The sequence below is a fragment of the Dermacentor variabilis genome, chromosome 6 (genome assembly GCF_050947875.1).
Source record: "Dermacentor variabilis isolate Ectoservices chromosome 6, ASM5094787v1, whole genome shotgun sequence".
Classification (NCBI taxonomy): domain Eukaryota; kingdom Metazoa; phylum Arthropoda; class Arachnida; order Ixodida; family Ixodidae; genus Dermacentor; species Dermacentor variabilis.
In genome coordinates this window covers 130042031-130054898 of record NC_134573.1, presented here as the reverse complement: position 1 = coordinate 130054898, position 12868 = coordinate 130042031, and the positions used below count along the sequence as shown (strand labels likewise).

The 12868-nt window shown below is 43.5% G+C and overlaps 1 protein-coding gene across 2 annotated transcripts in view; it reads right to left on the bottom strand.

Moving 5' to 3' along the window:
• The window catches only part of LOC142585228 (uncharacterized), a 54691-nt gene extending 42299 nt beyond the window's left edge, over positions 1 to 12392 (bottom strand). For both annotated transcript variants that reach the window (XR_012829057.1, XM_075695817.1), the window contains exon 1: positions 12235 to 12392. Coding sequence is in view for 1 of the 2 variants with exons in the window: in XM_075695817.1 (XP_075551932.1) it covers positions 12235 to 12327 (93 nt within the window). In the remaining variant the exon portion in view is untranslated. The remainder of the gene's footprint in view (positions 1 to 12234) is intronic.
• Positions 12393 to 12868: the final 476 nt, after the last annotated feature.

The window sequence follows — 12868 nt, the reverse complement described above, 5'->3', positions numbered from 1 at the left end:
CGCCGAGGTCACGTGCGCAGTGCCGCGAGAAGCCGCTTGTGAAAGCTGGCGAAAGAAGGCTCACTGCATAAACGCATGTCTACCGTTTTAAACCTGGTACAGACGACTGGAAATAGCAGTGATTAATGCAGACGACCAAGACACTATCAACTGGCGGTTACTTCGAAGAAAGTGATACATTAGCACAGAAAAGGAGACGTCTCTCTTTCTTGTACCGTTTCTTCTTTTATTTTGCTTTTGTTCTTGCGCGGTTTACGTTCATAACGCCATGTACCAAATAGCCCAAAAGCAAACTCTCGCGAAGTTCCTTATTTGAAACTATCAAGAAAAGGTCATCACTCAATATGCGTGTAAAGTAAACATTGCTATCGGTTTCATCGCTATCGATTGCTCTCTCTCTCTCTCTCCTTTCACTTTCTTTTACGCTTTCCCCCATGTTCAGTAGGAGGTGAGAAAGTTCAGCTTTTACTTCATTAAAAATCAACCCATTTCTCTCTCTCTCTCTTTCTCTCGACGGCAGCCGCTTTCCTATGGTAAAGAATAATAATACCAATAAAAAAATGCTCATATGTTGTGTGGCCTGCAAAAACTGGGAGTCTCTGGATGGGCGCTACGGTGGATACCGAACTTCTTGAATGGCAGATCAATATTTGCCAAACAAGCGAAGGAAAAAGGTTCCTCTCATAATCTTATTCAAGGAGTCTCACAAGGCATTAAGTCCTTTTCTATTTAATTGTGCGATGGCGGATTTGCCGTGAAGATTTACACCTGCACTACGCTATACTCTATATATGCGGATGATGTTTGTATTTGCACCTCTGGTTCAAGTACCAGCCTTGTTCAATCAACTTTGCAGGAAGGCCTAAACATTGTGGACAAATTCTTAAAGGAAAGAAGAATGGAACTGTGTTACAGTAAGACGGATGTGCTGCTTTTCACCAATGATATCTAAAGGCTATCTAAAGTTCATAAAAGTGGCAGTATGAGTGACATCAAAAATTATAGCCCCATGTGCCTCTTGTGTCCGTTTGCAAAAGTGTTTGAAATAGCTATGTTTATACATATGTCGTTTTTCTTTATGCAAAAAAATAGTATGTACCAACACGGCTTTGTTCATGGTAGGTCTATGGGGACAAACGTTGTTTCTTTTTTTGATGCTGCCGGACACAATGTTGCTAACCGAAGACAGTTAGACACCGTATACTTCGACTTGTCAAAAGCATCTGATGTTGTTTCGCGTGATCTTATTATCCATAAACTCTTGAATTACAGCGTCAGTACTAGCTTGTGCACGCTGACGAAAGACTACCTGTCAACTCGGTTAAATTATGTTCGCATTGGTGCTAAGTACTCTTTGCCTTATGAATCAACTTACGGTGTCCCGCAAGGGTCTATCTTAAGACCATTATTTTTCAATATCTTTGTTAATAACCTTAAAGAATGTCTGCGTTATTCGCGCCACCTTTTATACGCTGACGATATTAAACTTTACCGTCAAATAGAATAGGAGCAGGATTGTGAATTATTACAGAAAGATGTGAATTCCGTTGCGGAGTGGTGTGCTTCCAGCGTTATCGTTTTGCGCAATAATCTAACTAAGACATTCGTTGTTTCCTTTAATCGCAAAATGCACCTTTTACTGTACGAATGCTCAGTTGACAACATTCCTAAGAGAGCAAGTAGTACGCGCGACTTAGAAATATTGGTTGACTCCCAGCTAACTCTCGAAGTTTTTCAAGCATCGTTAATCCATCCTACAGGAGGTTAGGCTCTGGTTAGGTTAGGTTCATGTGGTATCAAGAATGTCTAAAAAGTTTACAAATGCCAATTGCGTTATTTTCTTGTATTCTTCCTTTGTACGCTCGAAGTTAGAATATAGTTCTGTTGTATGGAACTGTATTAATCTGACCAATGTTGAAAAAAAATTAATGTGTTCAGCAACGTTTCGTTCGTATCCTGTACATACGATTTCTTAGACGCCGTGTATTTTATGCCTGTAAACGTGTACTGAGCATGTTTAATATTAGATCCCTAGAAATCAGGCGGAAATACCGTGATTACTTATTCTTGTATAAACGTATTCACACACACTTCTATCCGCGGTTACTGTCAGCTGTAACGTTCTCCGGGCTTCGTCCTAACTTGCGCAATCCTACCATTTTCTACGTGAATTCTGCTTGCTACTCTATCGTTATAACACGTCTTGTAACACAAGAAAATACCTTGCGCCGTAATCTTCATGTATTCAGCTCTACTATTTGCTCATTATCTGACTTCTGTCCTTGATGAATTCAATTTTTGTTGCAGTTTGTACCACTGCTGCTAATTATCTACATCATTATTTACTTTACGGAACATATTGCAATTTATGAATTGTAGCCGGGGAGCTTGCAAGGCGTATCCACTTAGACCTAATTTCCAGAATGACGCCAGTTTGGAGATATGCGCCATCAAACTCGCCGTAAAAATGCACAGTTGTTCCACTTACTTATTCGACAACAAAATACTCTTTTATGTAATGAAGCACAAAAGTAACTGGAACGCCCACGTATTTCATACTACACTTTGGGAAATGATATCTCGAAGCTGGTGCTGCCCTAGAAAATCATTTCAAGTGGATACGTCTTCAAGCTTACCGGCTACAATTTGTAAGTTGCAACATGTACCATAGCATAATTAACTTAGAAGTTAAGTAGTGAACTTTTGTTAATTATTTTTATATTTGTTTCGATTTCTCATGCTAATAATCGGTGCCTGTTCGAATAATCCGGCTCAATGACAGGAATTATGGTATATGCCACATGAGATGTTTAAAAATTCCATAAAACTTAAGAATGATACCGTTTATGTCACAGTAACTTGTAAGGGCCATAAAACCTATACTGGTACCGTAAATGATGAATATAAATAAATGCGTTCATGTGGTATACTGCCCTTTTATTAATTTATATATTTACTTGTTAGTTTGTTTTGCGATCACGCTGTTTTTGGCGTATGGGCGGCACAAAAATTTGAAAAACGCTAGAAAAGCCGAAAAAAGCCTAATTTAATTGCGCCATAGAAGCAAGCTCCGATAAACTCAAATACTTGCGGGAAAAATAAAAGAAAAATAGAAATAAGGAAACTCCGAAAGACACTTTCCCATTTCGTTACAAAATAAACTCCGCAAGACTTTATACCGTAATTCACTGTTGCAGTTTAGAGACGTTAAATCACGCAATTAAATTCATATACTATAGGCGTGCACTAAAACCACAGGGGAAACACCATAAACCAAGTGAAAGATCTTGAAGGATTGAGTCGAGGAAAAAGGGCGGATAAAAACGTTTGGAGGCCCCAAACTCTATGTATTATGGTTTCGAAAGCGGAACTTTCTTCTCAAGTTCCAGAGAGTTTTTCGTGCTTATCTGACCTCTAACGCCGAACGCCACGAACGCCTGCTTCGGCAAGCGGCACAGAACACAATTTCTCGCCCGAAAGCCATCATGTTAAGGCGCTTCACGCGTTTCGATTTCCAGTTGCACTAGGAGAAGCCGACGCATCAGAAACACGAACAGTGCGACACGACACTATGGCTCACCACTGAAGAGCTAAACGAACAATATCTCTGTGACTTACTGCATTCAAATGTGTCTATATAATATCCAGCATGTCTGTAATTCCCCACAAATATAATAATTTCTTTGTATAACATGCTGCTCCTTAATGCTAATATTTGTGCCTCGAAAACGACGCTTCACACGCACACAAACATGACTGATGAGCCAATCACACCAAGGATGCTTCGCTTTACGTAGATATCACTGGAGTTGAGTCTGCCTGTTTTTCTGTCTTCTTTTTTTTTGCTTTTTGCTTATTCGCATGGAGTTGCCACGTAGAATAACGAGGAATTGAAGTTATAAGTCAGCTTGCTGGTAGGCTTCATGCAGATATTGCGACAGTGACTCGCGAAATGCATCCATCGCCCGTAGTCGTGAGGTTGGCCTGTTCTTAACGCTCCAGCGTGGTGAACTAGTGTAGGTAGGTACTCAGCTGCTATTGTAAGCCTCGCTCTCACTTGTCGTGTTCTCGCACGGAATTGCCTTCCTTCGGACAGCCACGAGGCGAAGCTTATAGGCTAAATGTATTCCAGGCTTGTCCACATCCGGCATGCGTACAGGTACTGCGCATGGTCTGGTTTCCTTTTTTTGCATTTCTCCGGCATTATCTGAGGGTCCACGCAACAGCAGTGCTTGGGCATACAAAGCACACGCCACTGGCGTTTCTTGTGGAAGGAAAAATACATACGTCTCTCGGAATTCTCCGTGTTTTTTGCATGGGTGCCGCATGTGTGTGTGTGTGTGTGTGTGTGTGTTCGATGTGAATCACGCCTTGTGCGCAAAACGAGAAGACATGAACACACGTTCACAGAGAGACGTGCGCGAGCTGTCGCTCCATCGTTTCGGCCTTGAAGCGTCACGTTCTAGCTGCCTTGCAACTGCATCTGGAGGGCGCTTGCTGTGCCTTTTCCACGTGGCGCCTACGGAGACCGAAAGGTTAATCAGGCAAGCATTTCTGAGGCGCCCTTCGTGACGATCGTAGGAGAGTACCGGCTTGTGGCGGATGTGAAACACATTCTGAATGGGAAGGGCTAGGGGGAGGCAGGAACATTTTTGTGTGTGTGTGTGTTCGTTTTTACTCTCACATTTCGCGAATGTGCGCTTCTCAATATACGCATTGATGTATACAGGTAAGTCAAAGGTTTAATGGTAAGGTGCGATCGGTGTGACAAGAAGACACCGTTAAGAGTGGGGCTGACCAGGATATTTGTCACTCACTCGCGTGTTCCCGTTCATACAGATGGCGATAGTACCTTTATGAAAAAAGAACTAGAAGTCGAGAATGACTGGAACTTATTTTTTTCATTTGAGCTTACTCGCCCGGGGCTGATGTCCGCGCAGAAGTTGAAATAGTGCAATCGCTCTTGCAAGAAAACAATTAAGCCGATCACAGATGAATGACACTCACGATTTTACGAAAATCAAGCACATATGTGTTAAAAAACAAAAAGAAAACGGCTCGTGCTTAAGGAGACAGCAAAGCGGACAGTTGGGCAAGTTGGTTAACGGTCATATTTGAGACAGCGCAAGCGGGACGGAAGACACGGGAAGAAGTACATGAGGCAGGCGCTGTGCACAGGATAAGCGCCTGTTCCGTGCATGTTTTTTTTTTGTATTTAGACATCCTTGTGCTACTTCAAATGTCAAAGAGGCGCCACAGATGACTCAGAGAAAGAAAAACACTGCTACTTGTCGTACATTCAAAGTTCCGCTATTTTACGTTGTCTTGCCAAATAATAAATATGTACTTATCTTTATACATTATTCCCGCTTTCTCTGTGTCTGTCATACGCACATATAGTTCTGTACTGTATCGACTAGTGAACTCTTGGATATCGACTTAACTGTATACTCTTGTGCTAACGTATCCGATGCAGTGTTAACCAGATTTGGAGTTGTTTCACTAGCTGGCTTTCTGGCTAATGAATTGATTGATTGTTTGGTTGTCTGACTGACTGACTGACTGACTGGTTTATTTATTTATTTATTTACTGAGTTAAAGTGTTCGGTACGTCAGTAGGGACAGTTTATCGAGAGCTGGATGCGCAATGTCAGTGTATCAGTGCCCGTCAGCGGATAAAGATGTCGGCGGAATCCAAAAAACTCTTAGACATTTGAATTGAATCGCAAAACGTGCATTCTAAAAGGAAAGGGCAGGGGAAGCAGGTGGGTGGGGCTCCCTAGTCAATTCTGAATGCTCTGTTCTGAACTTTTGCGCCGGAATGTGAGGCGCATTAATTCTGGGTGGCCTGAGCTCGCATTCCCACGTAATGTGGGCTAACTTGGCTGGCCTCCACACAACGGGCAAGCGCTCACGTACGCGGGAGGTGTGGATGGCGAATGTTTTAGCCGTAGGTGCGGGTACGTATTTGTGTGCAGAAGGTGCCACTCAGGAACACTTCTCTTACACCTAGCTGAGGGTGTTTAATCGTCCGTAGGAGTGAATCCCAGCCAATCTTGATGCCATATAGACGTATAATCAGAGAAGGCGGCAAGCCATTCATAAGGAGCACATACGAACGGAAAGCGTTGTGAACTCGGCCCAAGGCTTTTTAAGGCTATTTTTGTTTGTAATGAAATGAAATAAAAGAAAGTGAATTATAAACGCTCTAATGAGTACGGCTGCTCCTTTTTCACGTAAGAGAAATTAGAGAAAGTGTGTTGTAAAATAACACACACACACACGCACACACACACACGCGCACACACACACACACACACACACACACACACACACACACACACACACACACACACACACACACACACACACACACACACACACACACACACACACACACAAAATAAATGCCATAGTTTCGGAAAACCTAAAGCGGTGTCAGCTAAAGGCAGTCATCAAAGTCTACGTATAGTCCTGGATACACTAGAACATAGATAGACAAAAGGCGAAGTTGCACCGCCGAGTACGTAGTATGTGCCGAGTTGGGAACACGTACACGATCCCGTGGCCGTATGAGGTCCAAGACGAACAGCCGTACAGATGAGACGGAACTTTTAATTGACCGGAATGGGACCCCGCGACGTATATGCGGCACCGGAGCCCGTATTCAAAAAAAAAAAAAAATCTTAAGCTAGAAATGTTCGTAAGAACAAATTCCAGCCAATCGTGAATGGGGGGCGTACCATTAACGAAGGCGGCGGGCCAACGGCAAAGAGCACTTACGAACGAAAAATCTTTTGTGAATTCGACCCCATAGATCCAACACTCCCACACGCATGCGTACTCAGTGCTCCATCTTGAGGCGACAGCCTTTAGCCATTATAGGTGGCCAGTATGTGCATAACTATTTGATGCATCGGTGCTACTGGAAGGGCGTGCACTTGCACTTTCCAACGCTTTATTCGCGGCTGCTGAGGAACGAGTGGTCAAATTCACAAAGCATTCCGTTCGTAAATGCTCTTTTCCGATGGTCCGCCGCCTTTGTTAACGATATGTCCAGCATGAAGGTTGGCTGGGGATTTTCTCTTACGAACAGTTCTAGCGTTAAGTACTTTTTTCTTTGTGCGTGTGTGAATACGCGCTCGAGGTCTGTTTGAAAGCCGCTTGTCGTCCACTGTCGTAGAATGCTGGAGAAGCTGCACAAAGCGATATGTGTATAGAGCATCCTGTATAAGTAATCTCATCAACCGGTGTTTCCTGGAAATTTTTCGAATTAAGTGACAGTTCCACGGAGCGGGGCTGCCGATTAACGAGGCACAGGGGATTGTTTACAAGATCCCCCTGCTCTGACGGCGAGTACAGGTACATCGGCGCGACGAACCATTCCCCGGCGAGCGTCCGTCGACAGGCCAACGACCTCCGCAAACTTCAATCGGTTGCGCGGCGCAGTTGCCAAGCGATCTGAAACCCACGACCACAGAATTGACCCCAGCGCAGCGGTCATCTTGGAAGTGGAGACAAAAAATCTCCACGAGACGCCTCTTTTTGAAGTCGTCGCAAACAGTCAAGAAAGAATGTCAACCGGTCATTGGGAACCCCCTGTACGTCGAAAAGGCTTAGCAGCGTCACAACCCGGTTGGAGAAGGCCGAAAAAAGTAGTTTAATAGACAGCACTGCTGGCTCTACGAAACCTGGCCTTCAAGGAAAAGCCGGTACGGCTTCGAAAGGTCGGGTACATTGAATAATCTTTTGATTGGGGATAAACCCAGTCTTTTCAATTTCAGAATTTACTTGGTGCGAGTGCTGCTTAAGTGGACATTCATCTGTCCTTCAGGCTGCAGTGCGTTCAATGTAGCAAAAAAAAAAAAAAAGAATAAAGGAGAACCGTTGCTGTTCCAGATACGAATGGTTGATTTCGGCGAGTTGGTATGGGCTCGAACCAGCCGGATAAACGAGTATGTCGCGGGCATTTCAAGAGGTGATTCTGTTAGAGTGCCCGTGTTCTATGTATAGATTTTCCGCGAAACAGGGTAGGCAAACTATAGGCTTAGAAAAAGAAAGGTCGTTATAGGTACTAATTATAAGTTAGTAAGTACAGGCAATAATCAGTAACTATCGTTAGTAACTGTTTGTTACAATGTTAGATACCTTTAGTAGTATGCAATTATTATAACGTAGTAACCGTTACTAACGCAACTGGATCATCGTTACTAACAACAGAGTGGACGCCGTCTGGTTTGGAAGCGATACTCCCATTGTCATACAAGGTCGATTCTATTGTAACTGCATAACAAGACAAAAAATAAAATAAAAAGAGAAAAGATAACGCCATCGTTTTTGACAAATTCATTATGGCATACATTAATAATAAATAATGACCATGCTTCGTATGGACGCCATTATGGCACACTTCGAGTGTATACTCAGCGCAGAAACTCCTGAACGAACGCGAAATGTCTTTTAAAAGAGGTTTCAGGAGTATGTATAACCGGTTCTTTAGGGTACACATGAGGTACCGGTTAGCACCCATGTACGAATGTTCAATACAGACTAAGACTGAATTCTTTATCTTTGAAAATTATTCATCGGCACTTTTATCCGTTTCTATATGCACCCCCTTAAGTGAAATGCACACATTTCTACCACACCGTTTCTACCAAGCCTAGATAACCTGCGTGGCGCCATCCATTAGCAGCTTCTTAAAAAAGCCGCCCCATTTTTCAACTACGCTTTGTTCCATGGATGTCAAAGCAATGTTCTTTTTTTTTTTACCGTGAACTACACAAAGTCGGAGAGAGTCGCATCTGGACTGTAAAATGAATAAGGGAATCGTTACGATGCTTTAAGGAACGGTAAAAAAAAATAAAGAAACTACTTCGACATGGAGCAAGGCATGAAACAAGACATTAAACAAGGCGTAGTTAAGACATTGGATGTGATTTTTAATATGCTTGCAAAGGAGGGCTTCACTTGTGTTAGCCAGGCTCGGTAAAAGGAGCGGGACGCGCGCATTTCACTTAATGCGAAGCATTAAGTTACGATAAATAATTTTCAGAAATAAAAATTTCGAAGCATCCGTGTCAGTCTTTACTGAGTGTAAGCCTTGTACATGGATAAATAATGAAAGACAATGGGCCTAAATTTCCACAAGGTACAGTCTGCGCATACGTGCCCCATGTACGTATGCCCCACGAAGTTGCGCATAACTGTCCTCCCAACAGAATGAAGGAAACTTCAGTTTATCTACATTTCACAGAGCCTTCACCAGACATAATAATATACATGGCCAAGGCGAGGTAGTTAGAGTTTACTAGCTTTGCCTCCGTGGACCTATGTGTCTCTTGCGTTAGTAAATAGGTAGTGAAAAAAAATTGTAACGATCAGTCAGAGGCAAACGGTTGCACGACTAACATTTTACTACCTTTATTGTTATTATTATTATTTTGAAATTAAAAGTGCGCAATCGCAACTTACAACGCCATGGAAAGTCAGGTGAAGTATAGCGATCACGCAAGGCGCGATATGGGGACGGGTTGGGGGCAGCCGATACTTTAGTATTTCCTCTCGCCCTGAGCCGCCAATCCCCCTTGCTCTCCTCCCACCATCAAAGAGTGCCGTCTGATGTTCAGGTCGGTTGAGTCAGGATACTATGCGCGGATCGCAGTATCGCTAAAAGGCGCAGCTCTTGAGACGTAATTTGAAACAATGCAAACAAAGAAAATAAAGGAGCAAAGGCACACGGCAAGGATGCCAGCGCTGGACAGTCGCCACCTTAGTTGCTTTCCTTTCGTCTCATGGCTCAAATGCACTAGGGCCATGGGTCAACGGTCAGGGGCCGAATTGACAAAGCTTTTCGTTCGTTCGTAATGTTTGCCGTTGTGTGCTTGCATTCGCTAATAGAACGTTCTGCATCAGGATTGGTTAGAATTTTCTCTTACGGGCATTTATAGCGTACGCGGTTTTCGGAAATACGGGTCCAGGTGAATAAATCAATGTGACCATTAGCAGTTAACTTTCACTTGCAAAGTTATATCATTGTTGGAAAATGAACAGCGCGAGCAAAGGCCAAATTGCGTGTCGCAAGTACGAGGAGAACGAGAACCGAGGGGCCCGATTTTTGTTCGTCATAGCCCCATGATACAATAGAGCGAAGGGAAGCAGCGGGTAAATTAACCGTCATGTTAATTGAAATGTAGAAATTACAAGGAAAATAAGCCATTGGGAGCTGAAGTCCGCGTCCTCCGAATTGCGCAGGTGGTGATATTCAAATAGTTTAGAAGAACTTCTTGCTGGGCTAGTCGGTGCATTGCTTTGAAGAACCAAGTTGCGCATTCACGAAGACAACCATGGGAACAAGGCGACGAAGACGGAAAGAGCGCAATTCACACGGACGAAGTTCTTTGCGATGGATCGACCCGCCTTCTCGTTGAAAACTTTATCTCGTAAGACGACAAATCCTCCATTCTTGTCGGCATGAAGCAAGCACAACTTGTTTTGCTTGAAGAACGAGACCACCCTCTTAGTTGGGTCTCTGGTATGCTTGATATTCGCCGCGCTCTTTCCGTCTCCCCGTCGCCTTTTTCCTGTGGTTGCCTTCTTTGAATGCGCAACTTGATTCTTCAAAGGTGATATTCAAATTCAAATTCAGATTGTGTATGTATCCTTGAAAACACAATAAGAATGCGTCCAACACTGTTTAGACCCCTAGCCATAGGCTAGACATGGGTCCAAGAAATAAAGCACAATAATGCAGACACTTCATTATGTATAACATGCCAACATAAAACAGCGGGGAAAAGGAAATTTACATGAGTACAAATGTAAAAGAAAAATGATGCATAACAAAGAGCAATTGCATCAATTCAAGACAAGATCTTGCATGTTCACATTATATGGTAAAATCGGATGCACACAACAGGTAGAATATGTTCAAGAGAAAGAATGCATGTGCATGATGAACCGTTTCGCTGCAGGAGCAAACGTTCAAGTACATTTTATGTGGCGTGGAAAGGTGTCCCATATTTTTGCCCCTTTTTTTTCTGATCTTTTTCTCATCTTTGCCAATCTTTTCCACCCACCGTGGTTGTTTAGCGGCTATGGTGCCGGGCTGCTGATCACGAGGTCGCAGGATCGAATCCCTGCAACAGGGGCCGCATTTCAATTGGGGCAAAATGCGATAACACCCATGTATTTAGATGGTCTTTAAAGAACCCCAGGTTGTAAAAATTTCCGGAGTCCCCCACTACGGCGTGCCTTGTCTCTGTTGAACAATGAAACAGCGGCATGTCAAAAAGAAGAGCTTGTCCCGTGGTGAGTATCTGCTTCTCTGTCATTGTTTAGTCGCTCACTTCTGGATTACTTTGAAGGTAAAGCGATTTGCCCTCACCAAAATGATGCGCAGTTCTCATCGTAGCAACTTTTAACTACGCTCACACTCGCTCTCGCTAAGAACTTCACTATAGGAGAGATCACCAGAATAGGATGCATAGAACACGATGTGTAGAAGATCACGATGTATTGATCGAAAACGCGTGAACGAAATTAATAAATTTGTCGTGCACTACGCTTTCCGCCTTAAGGGAGGAAAATACAAACTACAAAATATAAAACCACTGTGTGCATTATGCTCAGCTTATTAAGCTAAAGCAGGCCGTCAACAATGAGAAGCGAAGAAAGGAAAGTTAAGTGGTGCAAGTGAGGTAGAGATACGAATGTTAAAACATGACTTCACAGTTCGGTGCCTTTCACATATATCATCTGCAGATTCATCAAGCACTACATATAAAATTTATGTCACTTATACTAAGCAAGAACCACAAACAGAAACGTGTTTCATTTGGCCAAATTCGTTCGTCCTCGTTCTGAAGTAAGCCGTTCACCTTCGTTGAAGGGGTTCGGCTCTCTAATGTTGTATTCATGGTCAATCAAATCTATAAAGCATTTCGCCTGGTGCAAGAAAACTTTTTAAAGTTAAGAACGGAGAAGGTACAATGATATCTCACACAATGCATGCGGACACCCAACAAAAACGGAAAATCATGCGCTTTTCTCCCCTATAACCGAGGTGGAAAAATCCTGCTACAGCCCATGGGAGGGAGGCATGCATGTCAGCGCTGACAAGCGACTGAAACTTCTATCTGAATTGGGTGTTGCAGTGGCGCTAAACACAAGCGAGGACCAGAAGTGGGAAAATCAAACGGTAAAAAAAGAAAGAAACAGAAAGAAGGCAAATACCGCTGTGGGCATGATCGGTGGGTCAAACTTCAAGACACGGTGTCGGAATGGCCGACGCACGCGAGCGCTAGCAGTCGTCCGGGAAGAATACATCCTCGAGAAACAGGTCTTTAAGGCACCGGTCCAAAATTCTCATTGACGTCACGGTTGTCACGAGAGGCACGGTTATAATGACAGACCACCGCGCGCCGTTCAGTTGCCGCGGGAGCACGCTGTCGCACGTACTCGAGCTGCGCAGACCGCCCGAGGAGAGCTACGGTCGCCCAAAATACGGCGTCAAGAACATTGACGCGCACTTCTGGGACAGGCACGTTTTTTTTACTTTCTTATTTCTTTAGTGAACGTCTTCAGTGCCCTTGAGAAAAGTTCATACTTCCTGCATTTTGTGGGTATATATTTTATTCTGGTGAATAAACCACGCACACTTTGATATCTGGCGATTGGTTTCTCCGTCTTCACGTTGTTCTGTTAGCTAAGCGCTGTATTTAGGTATGTCAAAATTCAGACCTAACACCATGCCATCGCGTTCTTCGAGGATGACCCTATCGCTAAATTAAGGGTGACGCAACGAGTGGACCAACGAATTATAGGTGTGACTTCAAGAGACTGGACGACTGCAGTGCGAATTAAGAGA